The sequence below is a fragment of the Solanum verrucosum genome, unplaced genomic scaffold (assembly GCF_900185275.1).
Source record: "Solanum verrucosum unplaced genomic scaffold, falcon-dt-bn FXZP01000273.1, whole genome shotgun sequence".
Taxonomy (NCBI): Eukaryota; Viridiplantae; Streptophyta; class Magnoliopsida; order Solanales; family Solanaceae; genus Solanum; species Solanum verrucosum.
In genome coordinates, this window is record NW_026020163.1 from 446,785 (window position 1) to 470,325 (window position 23,541).

Consider the following 23,541-nt stretch of genomic DNA (forward strand, 5'->3'; position numbering starts at 1 on the left):
GAAAATTGATAGAAATACACTTTATTCAAAGCATATAAACTCGTATACATGACTAACTTACCTCTTCCATTCAGAAATTTTACAAAACAAAAAGAGTGAAAGGTCAAAAACACACCTAAAATATCCCGATTTTTAGTATACCTCAACTATTAAGTGTGTGAGTATTCTACCTCATGAACTAAGTTGTTTATCCAAACACAAATTAACTATCTGCTGTTTCATTTTTCCTACTTGAAATATCACCATAACGTAAAAATTCACTTCATTTTTTCAATGGAATGTCTCTTCAGGGATACACATTATATTCGTTTTCTTTTTTAGTACAATGGCGACAATATTCATTGAATACATTAAATCATTACATAACTTGATATATCATCAATATTCATAATATTACATTTCCTAAAGTTAATAAAGGAACAAAAAGCCGTAAGTTGCAGTTTCTGTTATTGAAAGATTTCTAGCTCTTCTAGCTCAATCAATCTTGCCATGACTTCTTCTTCCAGGACACCAGCTCCTCACTGTAATCCAAATATCTTAGTTAAACGTCAACTGAGGCTGATCCTTTTAAGAATCTTATACTTATTTAAATTATTGGAAATGAAAATCTTATTAGTATAGAGCATCAATTAGTAAAATAAATAAGATATTATTAATAGCTACAATAAACTAAAAGATCAGTGTAGAATTTTTACCTCAAGTTCCGAAATATATCAAAACTTATAACTTGTCTAGAAGTGATTATTTCTTCTTCTGTTATTCCTTTACCTTTGTTGCATCTTTCTCCTTCCCATTGTTATTTTGTGCTCCAGCTCTACAATGATTCTTACAAGCCATATTGGTTTTCCAGTTGAAATCATGAAATATATAATGGATAATCCAATACATAGTCCACTTCCATACCCCATAAGAGCACCTTTCCAAAAATCCCTCTGAAATTCAGATTCGTCATCATCTAGTCTAGACACGGTATCATTTGTATCGAATTTCTGAGCATCGCCGCAACTTTTTGAAACAGGTAATCCACGTAATCCATCATTGCCTTCATATGAATTGCTCTCAAAGGTCTGAAGTTGAGTTCCTTGAGGAATGCACCCTTCGAGATGATTGTAGGAAAGATTGAAGACTTCAAGAGATGTAAGAGAAGCAAATTGTGCTGGTATCTCTCCTACAAGATGGTTACTTGACAGGTCCAATGATTCAACCAAAGATAATCTTCCAAGTGATGACGGTATATAACCTTCCAATCCATTATGAGATGAATTCAGCACACGGAGTGCAATGAGATTTCCCATAATACTTGGAATATGTCCTTCAAATTTGTTGTTTGAAAGATCAATAGTGGTGTACAAAAAAAGGATTTTCACAACTTCAAGCTCCAATCCCTTCGTTACAACAGTTACCGTGTCTTGGTAATAACCATATCCTGGTACTTCCATTGATGGATCAATTATCCTCATGGCTTGCAAATGTTGAAATAAGCTCGTCGGTAAGTTTCCCGTGAAGGCATTAGAAGAGAGATCTTACATTCGGAGCACAAGAAACATGTTTGCACTTCCTAAAGTTCTAATGGATCCATACAACGTATTCAATCTCAAGCTTAAAACTCTCAGTTTAGGAAGAGTTCCCAACCACATCGGGAATGTGTCATTGAAATGATTATCTCCTAAATCAAGAACTTGCAATTTTTTGCAGTAGGCTAGAGATCTGGAGATTTCCCCCTCCAATTCATTGGCATACAAGTTGAGACTTCTAAGTGAATTTCCAATGCTAAAAGTTATTGGAAGAGTACCCAAAAGACTGTTGTGATGCATATCAAGAACCTCAAGATGACCACTCATATTGCCAAAACATTGCGGAATTGCTCACTTTAGATTGTTTCTACCCAAATCTAGAATTTGTAGTGATGTTAAGTTGCAAATAGACGAAGGGAGCTCTCCACGGAGATTATTATGTGACATCATCACAATCTGGAGGGCACTGATATTACCCAAGCATTGCAGAATTTCTCCTTTCAAGTTGTTTCTCGACAAATATAGGATTACCAGTGGTGTTAAATTGCAAATAGATGAAGGAATTTCCTCAATCAGATTGTTGTCATGAGAGACAGAACTTGCAAATTTCTCAAATTCCCCCAATGAAGCAGGAATAGAGCCATCAAGAAAGTTATTTTTCAAATTTAGTTTAACAAGAGACCACATGTTACCTATTTCTTTAGGAATAGAACCATTAAGAGAGTTATCCTACAAAAGTAGACCAGTGAGAAACCTTAGGTAACCTATATCTTCAGGTATAGGGCCAGAAAGGTGATTATCATAAAGATACAGAATAGTCAAGATGGTCAAGTTCCCCAATGATACAGGAATAGAACCATTAAGAGAGTTATCGTACAAACGTAGATCAGTAAGAAACCTTAGGTAACCTATTTCTTCAGGGATAGGGCCAGAAAGGTGATTACTATGAAGAGACAAAAGGGACAAGTTGGTCAAATTCCCCAATGCAGCAGGAATAGAACCATCAAGAGAGTTATCGTACAGATGTAGATCAGTAAGAAACCTTAGGTGACCTATTTTTCCAGGAATAGGGCCAGAAAGATGATTATCATAAAGATACAAAAGAGAAAAGTTGGTCAAATTCCCCAATGCAGCAGGAATAGAACCATCAAGAGAGTTATCGTACAGATGTAGATCAGTAAGAAACCTTAGGTGACCTATTTTTCCAGGAATAGGGCCAGAAAGATGATTATCATAAAGATACAAAAGAGAAAAGTTGGTCAAATTCCCCAATGCAGCAGGAATAGAACCATTAAGAGAGTTATCGTACAAACGTAGATCAGTAAGAAACCTTAGGTAACCTATTTCTTCAGGGATAGGGCCATAAAGGTGATTACCATGAAGAGACAAAAGGGACAAGTTGGTCAAATTCCCCAATGCAGCAGGAATAGAACCATCAAGAGAGTTATCGTACAGATGTAGATCAGTAAGAAATTTTGGGTGACCTATTTTTTCAGGAATAGGGCCAGAAAGGTGATTATCATAAAGATACAAAAGGGAAAAGTTGGTCAAATTCCCCAATGCAACAGCAATTGAACCATCAAGAGAGTTAGTCTTCAAACTCAACCCAACAAGAGACCTTAGGTAACCTATTTTTTCAGGAATAGAACCAGAAAGGTGATTATCATAAAGATACAAAAGGGACAAGTTGGTCAAACTCCCCAATGCAGCAGGAATATAACCATCAAGAGAGTTAGTCTTCAAACTCAACCCAACAAGAGACCTTAGGTAACCTATTTTTTCAGGGATAGGACCAGAAAGGTGATTATCATGAAGATGCAGAATAGTCAAGTTGTTCAAATTTCCCAATGAAGCAGGAATAGAACCATTAAGAAAGTTATCGTTCAAACGTAGATCAGTAAGAAACCTTAGGTAACCTATTTATTCAGGAATAGAGCCAGTAAGGTAATTACTACTAAGATGCAGAATAGACAAGCTGTTCAAATTCCCTAATGAAGGAGGAATAGAACCATTAAGAGAGTTACGGTTCAAACATAGATCAGTCAGAAACCTTAGGTAACCTATTTCTGCAGGAATGGAGCCAGAAAGGTTATTTTTATGAAGATTCAAAAGAGACAAGTTGGTCAAATTCCTCAATGAAGTAGGAATAGAACCATCAAGAGTGTTGATTCTCAAATCTAGCTCATTAAGAGACCTTAGATGACGTATTTCTTCAGGAATGAAACCATTTAAATGGTTGTCAAATATATGGAGGATCTGAAGCTTGGCTAGTGAGCCGATTTGCGGTGGTACTGTACCTGAAATCTGATTTCTCGACAAATCAAGAAAAATAAGATTAGTGAGTTTACCAATTTCAGGTGGAATGGTTCCAGAGAAATAGTTCATGCTAAGATCAAGATACTCAAGAAAAGGGAGAGATGAAAATGGAAAATCATCAAGTGTACCAATGACACTGGTATTTCTAATATTCAACTTGTTTACCTTACCGTTAAAGCATATAACTCCGTACCAGTCCCTGCATGCATTAGAACTTGGCTTCCATGAAGCCAATAAGAAATTATCCCGGTTCTTGAAAGTTGTTTTCCATTTCAAGAGGGCAGTTGCTTCTTCGATGGAAGCAAAAGTAACTGTAAGGAGATATAAAAGAGTGAAAAACTGAAGTAGAGAGAATATTTTTCTTGGACTCATCATCATATTTTGAGTTTATTATTTTGGGTTTTCAATGAACTTATTGTGGAGGGTTTATAGGATTTTATATTGTATGAAATTTATCATTGAAGACCAAACGGAAACGTGTTTTCTCCAAATGTTGTTGGCTGCTCTTTCTCTCATTCACACTTAAACCATTTCTGTCTGTTCATATGTAATTCTAATCCATGTGTTACACATCTATCATACAGAAAATAAATTCCCTAAAAAGGAAAACAAACTTAAAAAGGATAGAGAATCATCTTTTTTAGTTTTGTTATTAAAATAGAATTGTATGTTGTGTTACTTTCTCATTTACCTTCACAAAATTTTGAGGATAATTCACCGATGGTCATTTCTAAATTAACTGTTCATAACATACGAGCTATTTATCAAACTTGCTCTTTGTAACTGTTTTTGTAACAGTAAAACCATTAAACTATGAGTTATTCCCCTGAAAATACCAAATCACTGAAACCAGGGGCGGAGCTTAGGTGAAAAAGGGTGAATTTTCCCCCTAAACTATTACTATACCCCTCAAATAGTAATAATGTCATTTTTAAGAATGGGTATCTTGATTTTTTTTTTCTCAAAATGTGCACTTTTACCTGAGGTCGTATGTGATTTACGTACGTCTAGTACAAACCTCAGCTAGCGGACGTCTGGCATATGGCGTAAGCAGCAAATCCCATTCTGCAAATGCAACCTACACAAGAAATGCAACTTAAGAAACACATTCCAGAAGTTCAGTACAATGTACTCAATAGGTAATACAGATTACGAAGCCATTGTTAGGACCGAAATAAGCAGGTAATACATTCTGCAAATGCAACCTACACAAGAAATGCAACTTAAGAAACACATTCCAGAAGTTCAGTACAGTGTACTCAATAGGTAATACAGATTACGAAGCCATTGCTAGGACCGAAATAAGCAGGTGTAATGCGGAAACTAGCAAAGCAAACCTCGAAAGACCATGAGTAAGAAGACAAACGAGAAATATACCAAAAGAGACAGATTTAACGTGGTTCGGTCAATCGACCTACGTCCACAAAGGAGATGAGCAATCCACTATAAATATGAGAGTACAAAATATAGAGAGAAACAACCTCAAACAATTCACTCTGAATACAAGGAGGTACACAAAACTCTCCCCCATAACCGCAACTCTCAAAACCCTAGGACTACATTGTGAATGCTAATTAAGTTAGAAGAAACAAGCTTATATTTATAGAGTCCTAAATCTTTCCTACAAGAAAAGGACTAGTCAAAATATTAAAACCTTTTCCTAAAAGGAAAACCTATTTATGGTAAGAAATCAGGGCAAATAAACCCCAACAAATCTCCCCCTTGGCCTGAATTTCTGACAAAATAAATTTGTCCACCTTCTTCACATAATCTTTAGGATCTTGCATCTCTTCTCCATAATCTCCTCCATCAAATCTACCTCTCAACACAGAGAACCTCTCTGAAACAATTTCTCCAACAAAGATCTTCATTACTATCAAAAAGGTTGCGACTAGAACTACACCCGCCAAGATGAACACCCATCTGTAACCTAGTTCCATCATTGAACCATGACTTTGATACCACTTGTTATGACCGAAATAAGCAGGTGTAATGCGGAAGCTATCAAAGCAAACCTCGAAAGACCACAAGTAAGAAGACAAACGAGAAATATACAAAGACACAAAGATTTAACGTGGTTCGGTCAATCGACCTACGTCCACAAAGGAGATGAGCAATCCACTATAAATATGAGAGTACAAAATATAGAGAGAAACAACCTCAAACAATTCACTCGGAATACAAGGAGGTGCACAAAATTCTCCCCCATAACCGCAACTCTCAAAACCCTAGGACTACATTGTGAATGTTGATTAAGTTAGAAGGAACAAGCCTATATTTATAGAGTCCTAAAACCTTTCCTACAAGAAAAGGACTAGTCAAAATATTAAAACTTTTTCCTAAAAGAAAAACTTATTTATGGTAAGAAATCAGGCAAATAACCCCAACAAATCTCCCCCTTGGCCTGAATTTCTGACAAAATAAATTTGTCTACCTTCTTCACATAATCTTTAGGATCTTGCATCTCTTCTCCATAATCTCCTCCATCAAATCTACGTCTCGACACATAGAACCTCTCTGAAACAAATTTCTCCAACAAAGATCTTCATTACTGTCAAAAAGGTTGCGACTAGAACTACACCTGCCAAGATGAACACCCATCTATAACCTAGTTCCATCATTGAACCATGGCTTTGATACCACTTGTTAGGACCGAAATAAGCAGGTGTAATGCGGAAACTAGCAAAGCAGGTGTAATGCGGAAACTAGCAAGCAAATAAACCCCAACAGCCATTACTCTCAAAGGAAAACCATCACAAACAAGTGCAGAAACAACAACAAGAATAGGTGAAGAAACGATCAACTCATCCCACATATGTATTTAAAAGATAAAACAGTCCTGAACGATATTATCAGTTGCTTATTGCAACCAGTTACTTGCCATTCCGAATAAAATAGTTCATTATCAATCTCGCTACTGTGACATCATAACTGATTATTTCTTTTTCTGTAATTCCTTTGCCTTCGCTGCTTCTTTCTCCTTCCCATCATTATTTTGTGCTCCAGCTCTACAATGATTCTTGCAAGCCACATCGGTTTTCCAGTTGAAATCATGAAATATATTATGGATAGTCCAATACATAGTCCACTCCCGTAGCCCATAAGAGCACCTTTCCAAAAATCATTCAGAAATTCAGAATTGCTTTCTTCATCATCTAGTCCAGAAACGGTATTTTGTCTCTGATACTGAATCATTACCACAGCCTTTTGAAAGTGGGAATCCACGTAATCCATCATTACTTTCATATGAATTGTTCTCAAAGGTCTGAAATTGATTTCCTTGAGGAATACACCCTTCGAGATGATTGTAGGAAAGATTGAAGACTTCAAGAGATGTAAGAGAAGCAAATTGTGTTGGTATATTTCCTACAAGATGGTTACTTGACAGGTCCAATGATTCAACCAAAGATAAACTTCCAAGTGATGACGGTATATGACCTTCCAATCCATCATGTGATATATTCAATATGTGAACTGCAATGAGTTCCCCCATGATACTTGGAATCTGCCCTCCAAATTTATTACTTGAAAGATCGATAACGGTGTAAAAATACAAGATTCTCACAATTTCACGCTCAAATCCCTTAGATACGACAGCTACCGAGTCTTGGTAATATCCATCAGTTCCTTCATAATGTGGTGCGTTCATAGTTTGATCAATTGTCCTCATGGCTTTCAAATGTTGAAACAAACCCGTTGGTAAGTTTTCGGTGAAGGCATTGGAAGAGAGATCTAACATTTGAAGATTAGGAAATATGTTTTCAATCGTTGGAGTTCTAATGGACCCATGCAATTCATTGGATCTCAAGCTTAAAACTTGCACCTTTGGAAGAGTTCCCAACCACATCGGGAATATATCAATGAGATGATTATCTCCTAAATCAAGAACATGCAACTCTTTGCAATTGGCCAAAGATTGGGGAATTTTCCCCTCTAGTTTATTGCCGTGCAAGTTGAGGCTTCTCAGAGAACTTCCAAATCTAAAAGTTGTTGGAATAGTCCCTGTAAGACTGTTGTGGTGCATATCCAGAACCTGGAGGCTACTGATATTACCTAAACATTGCAGAATTGCTCCCTTCAAGTTGTTTCTCGCCAAATCTAGCATTACCAATGATGTCAAGTTGCAAATAGATGAAGGAATTTCTCCACTAAGATTATTTTCTGATATGAAGAAGTATGTTGTGGAATTTGGTGGCATAGATAGGGACCCTTGAAGAGAATTGGATTGCAAATCAATTGTTTTTAGAGATTGAAAAGGAGTTAAGTCCACACTTGTCAGCATGTTGTGGGATAGATTAAGACTGTTCAATGAAAACATCCAGTTAGATGATGCCCAATCTGGAAATCTTCCTTGAAGCTTATTATTAGAAAGATCCAAGTGCTCAAGCTTCTTTGCGGATCTTAGAAACTCCAATTCTTTCACTTCACAGGCAGCCAACTGTAAGTACACAAGTGATTCAGGCAAAGTAAAATTAACTTTGTTTTCGTTTGTGAATGAGATACTCCAATTCTTTCACTTCACAAGCAGCCAACTGTAAGTACACAAGTGATTCAGGCAAAGTAAAATTAACTTTGTTTTCATTTGTGAATGAGATACTATTATATGAAATACCAAGAGATGAAAGATGTTTGAGGTCTGAAAAGAAGCTGACATCCACACTACCACTAAAATTATTGAAAGAAAGATCAAGAGTTGTGAGGTTCACAAGGTTTTGAATTGACTCGGGAAGATGGCCTTGCAGCTGATTATTGCCTAGATCAATAGATAATAGCGAATTGGACTTGATATCCTCAAGCTTACCAGAAAAATGGTTATTACTCAATTCTAAATCAGTTAGTGAAGGAAGGGAGAATATCGATGATGGTATTGTTCCATTTAGGAAGTTACCTGCAAGGAACATATACTCTATGCGAGTGAGATTAGAAAGAGATTCAGGAATAGGCCCCCAGATATTGCAGAAAATAAGAAACAAATTATTCAGCGACGTTAGATAACCAAGAGACTCAGGCAAATAACCAGAAAAATTCACTCCTTGGAGATTTAAATCTGTGAGAGATGCGCTGCTGTTCCATTTGGTCTTTGGGAAATAACCATTGAGCTGATAATTGATGGATAAGTCAAGTATTTTTAGTTTGGGGAGGTGAAAAATACTCTCCGGTATTACTCCATACAACTCTGAATGCCCAAGCACCAGCGTTGTAAAATGAGAAGAAAAATTAAGAGGAATGGTGGAAGAGATGCTTACACCACTAAGATCAAGCACTCTTAATAGGGTCAAATTATGAAGGAGCAACCTAAAATCATGGGCTGCGAGTCTTTGCACAGTGTTATAAGATGTCGAGAGAAGAAGAGATTGTAACTTGTAAAGATGAGAGATTTCAGAAGGAATTTGACCTGAGAAATAGGAGTCAGAAAGATCAAGATATGTCAAGCTCGAGAACCTGCCAAATTCAGGCAGGATGTTAGAATTAGAGAAGTTATTCACAGAAAGATCAAGCCTTTGGAGATGAGAGAGTTGGAATAGGCTGCTATTGGAATCAATCTTCCCTACAGACTGTTGCAACTGAGATCAAGTTCAATGACATGGCCAGTCATCTCATCGCACATCACTCCATCCCACGAGCAGTAATCTATGCTCATATTCCATGAACTTGTATAATAGTAGAAATTACACAAAACTAATGAGGGATCAACAGTAAGAGTTTTCTTGAATTTTAGAAGAGCGGGGCTTTGATCTTTGCGGCACAGATGAGGTATGGATGAAGAAAAAGAAAGCTGACAGAAACAGACCAAGAGAAAAACGAGAATTGCCCGTAGCCCATGTTTAGCGTCAATGAGTTTAAAGCTGATAGTGAAAATCAAGAACAGGCTACAGTAATATATATAGGCTGATATATATTTAGCAAGGACTCTTTCTTTTTGAATAATTTGAAACTTGAAACATCATATATAGTTAAGTATTTCACCTTAATTTTTAACTGCCTTGATTGAAATGCCTAGGTAGGTATTCTTGTTAACGTATATATATGATATTTTGAATCCCCTTAGTAAAAATCTTGTTTTGAATTGGCCGCATTATTAGTCTAGTCAAGTATAAGAGGACAAATAAGTAGGACAACATTACTTTCAAATCGGCCGTGTTTTGTATTTGTCTAAAGAAAATAAATTGTCTTTTGTGAGAGCTGAATATATATCATATTTAGAATTAGTGCCAAACAAGGACTGGTTCCTTCATGGAAATCAATTCAAAGCTTATATGTTGATGAAATTATTTTAAGTCAAGAAAAAGACTATTTTGTTGGAAGATTTTGTTGTTTCTAATGTCTTGCATAAGAAACCAAATAAGTAGGAAAACATTACTTTCAAATAAAGTCTTATTCTTTTGTAATTGTCTAAAGAAAAACAAATTGTTTTTTTTTTGTCAGATTATTTCAGTCAACAGAAGCACTTTTGAGTTAAATATATTTTGTTTCCAATCAAGAGACTGTTCGAATTCGGAAAGAAATGTTTACCCACGACCTGTGTTAAGTGGCTGATGCAGAGTAAGAATAATTATAGGTTCTAAGAAAGAAAATCAAAGAGAATTATTTCCATATCATCTTTTTTTTTTCAGATAAAAGATGAGACATTTCAGAAGGAACTTGACCTGAGAAATAGGAGTTATAAAGATCAAGATGTGTCAAGCTCGAGAACCTGCCAAATTGAGGCGAGATGTGAGAATTAGAGAAGTCATTATTAGAAAGATCAAGCCTTTGGAGATGAGTGAGTTGGAAAAGGCTGTTATTGGAATCAATCTTTCCTACAAGACCGCTGCAACTGAGGCCAGTCATCTCATCACATTTGACTCCACTCCATGAACAACAATCTCTGCTCATATTCCATGAACTCGGATAATAGTTTAAAGTATACCAAAGTAATGAGGGATCTACAGTAAGTGTTCTCTTGAATTCTAGAAGAGCGGTGCTTTTGCTAAAACATCCAATTATTAAATAATCAGATCATCGATTGTAGTTAGACCCTGTAATGACAGCTTCAACTAATTATGGTAAAGATTTATAATTTTATTCATATAATTACTCCTCTGTTGCACGGTATACAGTCAAACTTTTACTAGCTTAAAATATCAACAAAGTCTAATCCTTTTTAAAAGCTTCTACTTAATGAAAATACAAACATGCTTAGTATGAATACCAAATACTCACAATAAATTAACAGACCAGCATAGATATTAACTTGAATCAAATCTTGTTCTGTTGGTAACTTGTCCAGAAGCGATTACTTCATCTTCTATAATTCCTTTGACACCGTTGCTTCTTTCTCCTTCGTATAATAATTTTGTGTTCCAGCTTCTCAATGGTTCTTGCAAGCCATCTCGCCTTTCCAGTTGAGAACATGCAATATACTATGGATAATCCAATACATAGTCCACTTCCATAGCCCATAAGAGCAGCTTTCCAAAAATCATTTGGAAATCCAGAATTGCTTTCTTGATCGTCTAGCACAGCTATGGTATCATTTGTCTCTAATACCCCATCATAGTTACCACAATCTTTCGAAAGTGGGAATCCACGTAATCCATCATTATCTTTGTATGAATTGTTCTGAAATGTGGCAAATTGAGGTCCTCTAGGGATGCATCCTTCAAGATTATTGTGGGAAAGATTTAAAAATTCAAGAGCTGTAAGAGAAGAAATTTGTTCTGGTATCTCTCCCGAGAGCTGGGCAAATGAAAGGTCCAACGATTCAACCAAAGATAAATTTCCAAGTGTTGGCGGTATATGACCTTGAAATCTATTATGAGACAGATTCAAAACCCGGAGTGCAATGAGATCTCCCAGAACACAAGGAATTTGTCCTTCAAATTTGTTGTTTGAAAGATCGATAACGTTGTACAAAGACAAGATTCTCATAACTTCAAGCTCCAATCCCTTTGTTACGACATCTACCGAGTCTAGGTAATATCGATGAAATCCAAAATTTAATGCCTCCATTGATTGATCAGTTGTCCTCATGGCTTTCAGATGTCGAAACAATCTTGTCCGTAAGTTTTCAGAGAAAGCATTGCAAGAGAGATCTAAGATTTGAAGCTCAAGAAACATATTTTCACTTCCTAAGGTTCTAAGGGGTCCATGCAACTTATTCGATCTCAAGCTTAAAACTCTCAACTCAGGAAGAGTTCTATTGAAGATACTAAATCGATAGTTAGTTAGTATTACTATTTGTAACTATTTTTCTGATTAGTTAGTTAAGTTGTTAGAGTTTGTTAGAGTTTGTTAGATGAGTAGTCTAGAATCTAGAAGCTTCTATACTTGTATATATATAGATACACATTCATCTTTGTAAGTAAGTTTTATTCATAAACATGAAACATACAGTTTACAATTTTTCTCTCTGAATTTTAAGATGGTATCAGAGCTTTGAACCAATAATTGTTTGGTTCACGAAGCAAAATTGATTCTGGGTCTTCCATTAACAAAGAAGATCGATCTTCTACTTTGAGCAATGGTGAACGAGAGTGATGCGCCTGCTACTGTTGGTACGTCTGTTGTTGTTGAGCCAGATACTTTGGCGTTAGTTGAATCAAGGAGAAACCATCCTCTATATCTTCATCCTTCAGATACGCCTGGCTGTGTATTGACTACAGTTCAATTAACTGGAGCAGAGAACTATGCGTTATGGAGCAGATCCATGGTGATTAACCTCAGAGCAAAGAGCAAATTGGGGTTCGTGCTTGGGACATGTCGACGAACTGATTATGCACCTGAATTAGAGGAACAATGGGAAAGGTGCAATGCCTTCGTGCTTGCGTGGATCATGAATACAGTCTCAAAAGAGCTATTGAGTGGGATCGTTTATGCTTCAGATGCAGAAACAGTGTGGGCAGATCTGAAGGAACGTTTTGATAAGGTCGATGGATCGAGGATCTATCAACTTCATAGAGAGATCTGTACAATTCACCAAGGTAATTCAAATGTTTCAGCTTATTTTACTAAGATACGGTTAATGTGGGATGAATTCAATGCTCTTGTTCCTCCTCCATCTTGTAGTTGCGATAAATCTAGAGTATATGTAGATCACATGAGATACTTGCGTCTGTTTGCTTTTTTAATGGGGCTGAATGAAGTATACAGTCATGCACGTAGCCAGATCTTGATGATGAACCCATTACCAAGTGTGAGTAAGGCATATGCAATGATACTGGCTGATGAAAGCCAAAGAAGTACTTCAGAAATGCACACAGGTAATCATATGGGTGAGGCTACAGCTTTATACGCAGGAAGAGGTAATTTCAACTCTAGAAACACACGTAATGATGGAAATAGGGGTGAATTAAACACTGGTAGAGGTGGTTACTATGCAAAGAAGAAAGTTAATTGGAACTTATTCTGTGATCATTGTAAAATGCATGGTCATACTCGAGACATATGTTTCAAACTCATTGGCTACCCTGATGACTGGAAGTTTAAGAAGAAATCAGGACATGAAGAATATGGAGCTACAAATCTTGGCAGAGGAATGAATGGGAACAAAGGAAAAAGCATTGCAAACAATGTACAAATTGAAAATGGTGCTGAAGATTTAAAGCATGATGCATTTGGGGACAAATCTGTAGGTTCTTCTGGAATGCAGAGTTCAAATAGTCTTCATTCTGTTAGAACTAACTTGCAGGCTTTAGCTATGAGACAATCCTATACTCCAACTCAGTATCAGAAGATAATGCAGTTGCTTGCTGAAGAAGAAGAAGAGTATGCAGAAGTGGCCAATATGGCAGGTAATCCCAATTCCAATGACCTTGTTGTTTTCTCAATATCTGCGGGTGAAGATAGTTACATGGATATAGTAAATGCTAATGCTGAACAAAACAGAATTAGTAACAGCAATAAATGGATAGTTGATTCAGGAGCCACATGTCACATGACTTCTAAGATTGAGATGTTAGACAGTGTTAGTAACTCTAATAAAAATGTAGGAAGAAAGGTATACTTACCTAATGGCCAAACTACATCAGTTACTCATTCAGGAAATTGTAAGATATCAGCAGATGATGTGTTGGAGAATGTTCTAGTAGTTCCTGACTTCAAATATAATCTACTCTCAGTCTCAAAGTTGACCAGACAACTAAACTGTTCTGTGCATTTTTTCCCTGAGTGTTGTATCTTTCAGGACCTCTTCAATGGAGAGGTGAAGGGGATTGGTAAAGAGAAAAATGGTTTATACTACTTTCCCAGTAATTTCTCATATGCAAAGATAGCTGCCAACACAGACAAGATATTAATGACAAAGACAGGAGATTCAGAATGCATGTTGTGGCACAACAGGATGGGGCATCCCTCTTTCAAGACTTTGAAGCTCTTGTGTTTAGTAAATCAGGATACTACAATTTGTGATAATTGTTCAGTTTGCCCTTTGGCTAAACAAACTAGAATTCCATTTCCAATAAGTACTTCTAGAACTGAAAATGTTTTTGATCTCGTTCATCTTGATGTATGGGGGCCATATAAAACTCCTACACATAATGGTTTCAGATATTTCTTAACCATTGTGGATGATCATTCAAGAATGGTATGGTTATACATGTTGAGGTTTAAAAGTGATGTGTTTGGTGTTTTGAAATCTTTTCTTGCTTTGGTTAAAAATCAGTTTAACAGACAGGTTAAGAAAGTGAGATCAGACAATGGCACTGAATTTTTCAATAAAGATTGTTGCACACTGTTTACATCTTTCGGAATTATTCATGAGAGTAGTTGTCCTCACACTCCACAACAGAATGGAGTGGTCGAAAGGAAACACAGACATATCCTAGAGGTGGCAAGAGCTCTTAGATTTCAGGGGTCCATTCCTATTAAGTATTGGGGTGAATGTGTTTTGGCAGCAGTGTACCTGATAAATAGAATGCCCACTGAGGTACTGCATAAGCAGTCACCATATGAAGTATTTCATCAAGCAAAGCCACAACTTCATCACTTGAGAACCATTGGATGTTTATGCTATGCAACTAAGCTTGTTAAGAACGACAAGTTTAATCCTAGAGCTGATGCATGTGTTATGATGGGGTATTCTGTCACTCAGAAGGGATACATTCTATACAATTTAAGTCTGAAAAAATTCATAATCAGTAGGGATGTTGTTTTTAAGGAGTCTATTTTTCCATTCAGCAATCTTAAAGATCAACATATGCCAATTTTTGCAAGCCAACAACTTCCTTTTGACGACATTGAAAAACATGACACATTCAGAGCAGTTGTACAAGATCCTGTGTTATGTGATCCCAACCAGCTAAGGAATGATCCACCACAACAAGATAGTAGTGAAAGTGATGTTGTACTTGATGATGATGATGATGCAGAGATTAATCCACAGTTAAGCCCTGAGGTTATGCCTGATATAGGACCTAGGACTTCTACCAGATCTTCTCATCCACCTGTTTGGCTAAAGGATTATGTCACACAGGTGATTGATTCTTCACATCCTTATTCACTTGCCAACTATGTAACATATTCCCACTTATCTCCTTCATACCAAGCATACCTGAGTGAAATGTCCACAGAAACTGAGCCTAGAAGTTATGAAGAAGCTGTTAAGGATGGCAGATGGGTGCAAGCCATGAGACAGGAAATTAATGCGCTAGAGGATAATGGTACTTGGACAGTGATGCAATTACCACCAGGGAAGAAGGCCATAGGTTGCAAATGGGTCTTCAAAATTAAATATAAGGCAAATGGGGAAGTTGACAGATTCAAGGCCAGGTTAGTGGCAAAGGGGTACAGCCAGACTGAAGGAATAGACTATTACGAAACATTTTCACCGGTAGTGAAAATGGTGACAGTAAGGGCAATCATTGCTGTAGCATCTACTGAAAATTGGATAATATATCAAATGGATGTCTTCAATGCGTTTTTGCAAGGAGATCTTTTTGAGGAAGTATATATGGAGTTACCCAAAGGATTTGGTGATAAAGGAAAGGGACAAGTTGGTTGCAAAGGGCAGAAACAAGTTTGCAAGCTTGTCAAGTCATTATATGGCTTGAAACAGGCCTCAAGACAATGGAATGCCAAGCTTACTGAAGCCTTGTCTCAATCCGGATATACACAAAGTCATCTAGACTATTCTTTGTTTACTAAAAGGAAAGGGACAGGATTGGTGATTGTACTTGTTTATGTAGATGACTTGTTGATTACAGGCAATGATCCCAAGTTAATTCAAGACACTAAACAGGTACTTCATCATCATTTCAAGATCAAGGATTTGGGGGAGTTAAAATATTTCCTTGGAATTGAATTTTGTCGGTCTACACAAGGTATTATAATGCACCAACGGAAGTATGCTTTAGAATTGATATCTGAGGTTGGGTTAGCAGGATCTAGACCTTCAACTACACCTTTAGAATGTAATATGAAGCTTACTAGTGCAGATTTTTCTGAAGATAATAGTGATGAGTTATTTGATGATGTGAGCAGGTATCAAAGGCTAATTGGTAAGCTGTTGTATCTTACTAATACTAGACCTGACATAGCTTTTTCTGTGCAATGTTTAAGTCAGTTTATGCAAAAGCCAAAGTCATCTCACTGGAATGCAGCCTTGAAGGTTGTTAAATACATTAAGATGGCACCAGGTTTAGGATTGCTAATGAGTTCTGATAAACAGCCACAACTTACAGGATTCTGTGATGCAGACTGGGCTGCATGTCCTACTACAAGACGGTCTGTTACTGGTTATCTGTTGAAGTATGGGAAGTCACTGATAGCTTGGAAATCTAAGAAACAAAACACTGTGTCTCGCAGTTCTGCAGAGGCAGAATACAGGAGCCTAGCCACCCTGACTGCTGAGGTAGTGTGGATGACAAATTTGTTCAAAGAGATTGGAATGAAGTTGGATGCATCTACAAGTATATACTGTGACAGCAAAGCTGCTCTACAAATTGCTGCAAATCCTGTTTTTCATGAGAGAACAAAGCATATTGAAATTGATTGTCATTTCATTAGGGAAAAAATTCAAGGAGGCCTAATCAAAACCTGCTACATCAACACACGAGATCAACAAGCAGATCTACTGACCAAGGCATTAGGAAGGTCTCAACATGATTTTTTGTTAAGCAAGCTAGGTGTTTTGAATGTTTTCAATACATCTAGCTTGAGGGGGGATATTGAAGATACTAAATCGATAGTTAGTTAGTATTACTATTTGTAACTATTTTTCTGATTAGTTAGTTAAGTTGTTAGAGTTTGTTAGAGTTTGTTAGATGAGTAGTCTAGAATCTAGAAGCTTCTATACTTGTATATATATAGATACACATTCATCTTTGTAAGTAAGTTTTATTCATAAACATGAAACATACAGTTTACAATTTTTCTCTCTGAATTTTAAGAAGTTCCCAACCACATCGGGAATGTGTCGTTGAGATGATTATCTCCTAAATCAAGAACTTGCATCTCTTTGCAATTGGCCAAAGATTTGGGAATTTTTCCCTTTAGTTTATTGCCATGCAAGTTGAAGCTTCTAAGTGTTCCAGCTCTAAAAGTCGTTGGAAGAGTCCCAGAAAGATTGTTGTGTTGCATATCCAGAACCTCAAGATGACGACTCATGTTGCCAAAACATTGCGGAATTGCTCCCTTTAGATTGTTTCTACCCAAATCTAGAATTTGTAGGGATGTTAAATTGCAAATAGACGGATGGAGCTCTCCACTGAGATTATTATGTGACATCATCACATACTGGAGGGCACTGATATTACCCAAGCATTTCAGAATATTTCCTTTCAAGTTGTTTCTTGACAAATACAGGGTTGCCAGTGATGCCAAATTGCAAATAGATGAAGGAATTTCCTCAATCAGATTGTTGTCATTGAGAGACAGAACTTGCAAGTTTCTCAAATTACCAAAGGATGATGGAATTGAACCACTGAGTTGATTATTGGATAATAACAGATAATTGAGGTTTTTCAGGTTTCCTAACTCAATAGGAATTGGGCCAAAGAGTTGATTATTGGATAATCGCAGATCATTGAGATTTTTCAGATTCCCCAACTCACTAGGAATTGAACCACTGAGGTGATTATTGGATAATTCCAGATCAGTGAGGTTTTTCAGATTCCCCAGCTCACTAGGAATTGGGCCAAAGAGTTGATTACGATAAAGGTACAGAAGTTCGAGCTCTGTTAAGTCACATATAGTTTTTGGAATTAGATCAGAAAGATTGTTACGTGATAAGCTTAATTCCTGAAGTGACTTCATCTTCCCTATTTCTGCCGGAAAATGACCTGTTAATTGATTTTCATCAAGATAAACTTTAACAAGATTGACAAGTTTTCCTATTTCTGCTGGAATATGACCTGTTAATTGGTTTGAATCAAGAAAAACCTGAACAAGATTGACAAGTTTTCCTATTTCTTCCGGAATAGAGCCAGAAAGCTGGTTCTCATAAAGATGCAAATATGTCAACCTGCTCAAATTCCCCAATGAAGTAGGAATAGAACCATTAAGAGAGTTAGAACTCAAATCTAGTTCAGTAAGAGACCTTAGGTAACCTATTTCTTTAGGAATGGAACCATTTAAATGGTTAACAAAGATGTGGAGGGTCTCAAGCTTGGATAGTGAGCCGATTTGTGGTGGGATTGTGCCTGAAATCTGATTGATGGACAAGTCAAGATAGACAAGATTAGTGAGATTACCAAGCTCAGGGGGGATGATTCCAGAGAAATTGTTCATGCTAAGTTCAAAATATTCAAGAAAAGGGAGAGATGAAAACGGAAAAGCATAGAGGGTACCAATGATACTAGAATTTGTAATTTTCAACCTGTTTATCCTACCGTTAAAGCATATAACTCCGTACCAGTCCCTGCATGCGTTAGAACTTGGTCTCCATGAAGCCAATAAGGAGTTATTTTGGTTCTTGAAAGTTGATTTCCATTTCAGGAGGGAAGTTGTTTCCTCAGTGGAAGCAAAAGTAACTGTAAAGAGAGATAAAAGAGTAAAAAACTGAAGTAAAGAGAATATTTTTTTGGGAACCATCATCATATTTTGAGTTTATTATTTTGGGTTTCAATGAACTAATTGGACGGTTCATAGGATTTTATATTGTTCAACACAAGTCAAGTTTGTGTTATTCTGTTTTTTTTTTCTTTAATTAATAAAAGATAGTCAACCAAATGTCAACTGAGATTCCCCCAATTAAAGGTGTGTTCGGTAGGAAAAAAAATATTTTCTAGGAAAATAAGTGAATTTCTTACTTATTTTCTTGTGTTTGGCACGTAAATAAAATGTGTTACATTAAATCATTTGTGTATAATCAAGACAAATACTATGGAAGGTGAGAGTGGAGTGACAATGAAGTGTGTGGAGGACACAATGTGTGGATTGCTAATTGTGGAACTTAAAAAAATTATTGTTTTAAAAGTCTTTGAACAAGTCTTGTTGTGGAAATTTCAATGAAAGCTACTCCACGCTGTAATTATTTCCAAATTCCACCTTCACCAATTGTAAATTTGAAAAGAAATAGGGAAATTAATGTTTGTTATTCTCAAGTCATTAATGCACAAGTTTTGCTGTGGAAATTTCAAAGAAAGCATATTTAAGTATCCAAAAAAGTAGAGAAACAACATTTTCCAATGAGACGTGATAATTATTATTAGGGACCTGATATTTAGAATGAGACGTGACTTTTTCTATTATTATTATTTTTTTAATTCGGTTTTCTATATTCACATTAGGGTTTGCATTTTCACCGCGTAAGGCCTAAAGGGGAAACAGGGCCGGCTCTTCCCTTTGTAAAATAAGGCTTATGCCTTAGGCCCCCAAATTTTGGGGGGCCCAAATTATTATCAAGAATAAATTATATGTTAATTTTTTATAGAAAAAAATAATTAATTATGATAAAAAAATATATTATTTTACCCACTTTAACATCTTTTATACTTTGTTAAAAATAAGAATTAATAGTGAAAAGTGTTGAACAAAGTGAATTACAAAATTTTTTTTATTTCTTTTTAAATTTTAGTTTCAAACATTACAACAAGCATATTAAAATGGTGTATACCAAGTCATTAACTTCTTGAATCAGATTTTGTGGTTCTAACTCCTATATTTATTTAATATTTGTCAACTTGTTACTTATAAAATTATGTTAATAATTCATATAATAATTGTCTCACTGAAAGGATGTTTTCAATGTTGAGTTGATAAAATCTTACCTAAAATCAATAACTGAAAAACAATATTAAATACTAATAATTTTCATCTAAATAGTGTAAGAAAAATAAATTTTGAATAAATATGTATACAAAGTTTGTTTATATTTTAGGCCTCAAATTGAAATTTCGCTTTAGGTCCCCAATTACGTTGAGCCGCCCCTGAGGGGAAATAACACAAAGTTCCCTCTAAATATCTTCTTTCTTGCACCTAAAAGTATTAATGCAGTTCTTTGAATTTCCGAGTAATATTTTCTTGTTTTAGTTTGTAACAGATCAATTACATAATTTTCACTACAAAAACATATTTAACCATCCATTAACAATATATATAATAACAAAATATCAACTAAGGTTAATCCTTTTCAAAATCTTCAGCTCATTTTCAATATGCTTCGCATAGAGTATCGATCAGATATTGTTACAACGAAGAAATACGAAAGCTAATATATTAGTTGTTAAAATAAACTAAAAAGATAAGTGTAGAGCTTAGCTTGAATACCTAAAGTTCTGAAATCAAATCCTTCTTGATTGGTAACAATTGTCTAGAAGCGATTATTTCTTCTTTTGTAATACCTTTGACCTCGCTGCTTCTTTCTCCTCCGCGTAATGATCCTTTGTTCCATCTCTTCAATGATTCTTGCAAGCCATTTAAGATTTCCAGTTGAAATCATGATATATATTATGGATAATCCAATACACAGTCCACTTCCGTAGCCCATCAGAGCACCTTTCCAAAAATCACTGAGAAATTCTGAATTGCTTTCTTGATCGTGATCTAGAGCAGATTCGGTATAGTTTGTCTCTGACACCTGATCATTGCCGCAACCTTTCGAAATAGGGAATCCACGTAATCCATCATTACCTTCATATGAATTATTCTCGAATGTATGAAATTGAGGTCCTTGAGGGATGCATCCTTGGAGATGATTGTAGGAGAGATTTAAGAATGCAAGAGATGTAAGAGAAGCCAGTTGTTGTGGTATCTTACCCGAAAGTTGGTTAACCGATAGATCCAATTATTCAATTGAAGATAAATTTCTGAGTGATGATGGTATCTGACCTTGCAATCCATTGTGAGATAAACTCAACACATGAAGTGCAACAAGATCCCCCAAAATGCTTGGAATTTTTCCTCTAAATTTATTACTTGAAAGATCAAGAGCGGTGTACAAATACAAGATTCTCACAATTTCACGATCCATTCCCTTAGTTGCAATTGTAATAGAATCTTGGTAGTACGATTCTATGTAAGATGATCTTGGTGCCTTCAATGATTGGTCAATTGTCCTCATGGCTTTCAGATGTTGAAACACACTTGTAGGTAAGTTTCCCGAGAAGGCATTGTAAGAGAGATCGATGAGGCGAAGCTGGGGAAACATGTTTTCTATGCTTGAAGTTCTAATAGATCCATGCAACTTGTTTGATCTCAGGCTTAAAACTTGCAGATATGGCAGAGTTCCCAACCACATGGGGAATGTGTCGTTTAGGTGATTATCGCCTAAATCAAGAACTTGCAACGCTTCGCAATTGGCCAAAGATCGAGGGATTTTCCCCTCTAGTTCAATTCCATGCAAGTTGAGACTTCTAAGCTCACTTACGATTCCAAAAGCCGTTGAGAGAGTCCCAGAAAGATTGTTGTGGTGCATATCCAAAACCTGGAGGCTACTGATATTACCCAAACATTGTGGAATTGCTCCCATCAAGTTGTTTCTCGCCAAATCTAGAAGTTGCACTGATTTCAAATTGCAAATAGATGAAGGAATTTCCCCACTAAGATTATTTTCTGATGTGAAGAAGAATGCAGTGGAATTCCCTGGAATAGGTAGTGACCCTTTAAGAAAATTAGACCGCAAATCAATAATATATCCAGATTGTAGAGGAATTGAGTCCATGCTTGTCAACATATTGTGGGATAGATTAAGATTTGACACTGAAAAATTCCAAGTAGACCATGCCCAATCAGGAACTCTTCCTTGAACCTTATTATTTGAAAGATCCAAGTCAGATAGCTTCTTTGCGGATCTTAGAAACTCCAATTCTTTCACATCACACGCAGCCAAACGTAAGTACTCAAGTGACTCCGGCAAACTAGATTTAACTTCCTTTTCATTAGTCAATGAGATACTGTTGTATGAAAGACTAAGATACGAAAGCTGTTTGAGGTCTGAAAAGAGGCTGACATCCACACTACCACTAAAATTATTGAAAGAAAGATCAAGATATTTTAGGTTCACAAGGTTTTGAATTGACTTGGGAAGATGGCCTTGCAGCCGATTGCCCTGTAACTGAATCCAGACTAGTGTATTGGACTTGAAATCCTCAAGCTGACCAGAAAATTGGTTAGAACCCAAGCTTAAATAACTTAGTGATGGAAGGGAGAACATCCCTGATGGTATTGTTCCATTCAGGGAGTTACCATCAAGGTACAAAGACTCTATGCGGGTGAGATTCGAAATAGATTCAGGAATAGGTCCTCTAAGGTTGCAATTTCCAAGAGACAAAGAATGAACTGATGTTAGATATCCAAGAGACTCAGGCAAATTACAAGAAAAATTCTCGCCACTGAGATCTAACCCTACGAGAGATGCACTGCTGTTCCATTTGGTCTTTGGAAAATAACCACTTAGCTGATAATTGCTGGATAAGTCAAGTGTTTCCAGGTTGGGAAGGTGAAAAATACTCTCAGGTATTATCCCGTACAATCCTGTGTCTTCCAGCCCCAGAGTTATGAAATGAGAAGAAAAATTCAGAGGAATGGTGGAATAGATGTCCACGTAAGTAAGATCAAGCTCTCTTAATTGGGTCAAATTCTGAAGGAGCAATTTAAAATTGTGAGGTCCAACTCTTAGGTCTGAGAGATGAAGAGATTGTAACTTGGAAAGATGAGAGATTTCAGAAGGAATTTGGCCTGAGAAAAATGAGTTGGTAAGATTAAGATGTGTCAAGCTCGAGAACCTGCCAAATTCAGGAAAGATGTGAGAATTTAAGAAGTTATTCCAAGAAAGATCAAGCCTTTGGAGATGAGAGAGTCGGAATAGGCTGCTATTGGAATCAATCTTTCCTACCAGACGGCTACAGCCGAGGTCAAGTTCAATGACATGGCCAGTCATCTCATCGCATATGACTCTATCCCATGAGCAACAATCTTTGCTCTTGTTCCATGAACTCATATTTGGATAAGAGTAGGAAATACACCTATCTGAAGAAGGATCTACAGTAAGTGTTTTCTTGAATTTTAGAAGGGAAATACTTTCATCTTCGTGGCACCGATGAGGTATGGATGAAGAAAAAGAAAGCAGACAGAAACAGAAAAAGAACAGAAATGAGAATTGCCGGTAGACCATTTTTCGCATCAAAGTGTTTAGAGTTGATAGTGAAAATCAAGAAAAAGTTTTGTACTGATTAAGAGGGTCTGTATTTTGATAGTAATATATAACACATAAAAATAATTGAGTTAAAAGTACTATTTGTAGTAAGCTAATTGTCAAATTCACACTTGATTTAATGAAGGCAATGCCTTTAAT

At 36.3% G+C, this 23,541-nt stretch overlaps 1 protein-coding gene and 3 pseudogenes across 1 annotated transcript; all 4 read right to left on the reverse strand.

The window, feature by feature from the left end:
• Nucleotides 1-731: 731 nt before the first annotated feature.
• LOC125828480 (receptor-like protein 9DC1) lies at nucleotides 732-4,208 on the reverse strand (annotated as a pseudogene).
• A 2,547-nt stretch (nucleotides 4,209-6,755) lies between these two features.
• On the reverse strand, nucleotides 6,756-11,930 carry LOC125828435 (receptor-like protein 9DC3; annotated as a pseudogene).
• A 5,262-nt stretch (nucleotides 11,931-17,192) lies between these two features.
• Nucleotides 17,193-18,839, reverse strand: LOC125828436 (probable leucine-rich repeat receptor-like protein kinase At1g35710). Its single transcript, XM_049507728.1, has one exon. The coding sequence runs from the start codon at nucleotides 18,837-18,839 to the stop codon at nucleotides 17,193-17,195; it is 1,647 nt and encodes a 548-aa protein (XP_049363685.1).
• A 1,720-nt stretch (nucleotides 18,840-20,559) lies between these two features.
• Nucleotides 20,560-23,361, reverse strand: LOC125828437 (receptor-like protein Cf-9; annotated as a pseudogene).
• Between the last annotated feature and the right edge of the window lie 180 nt (nucleotides 23,362-23,541).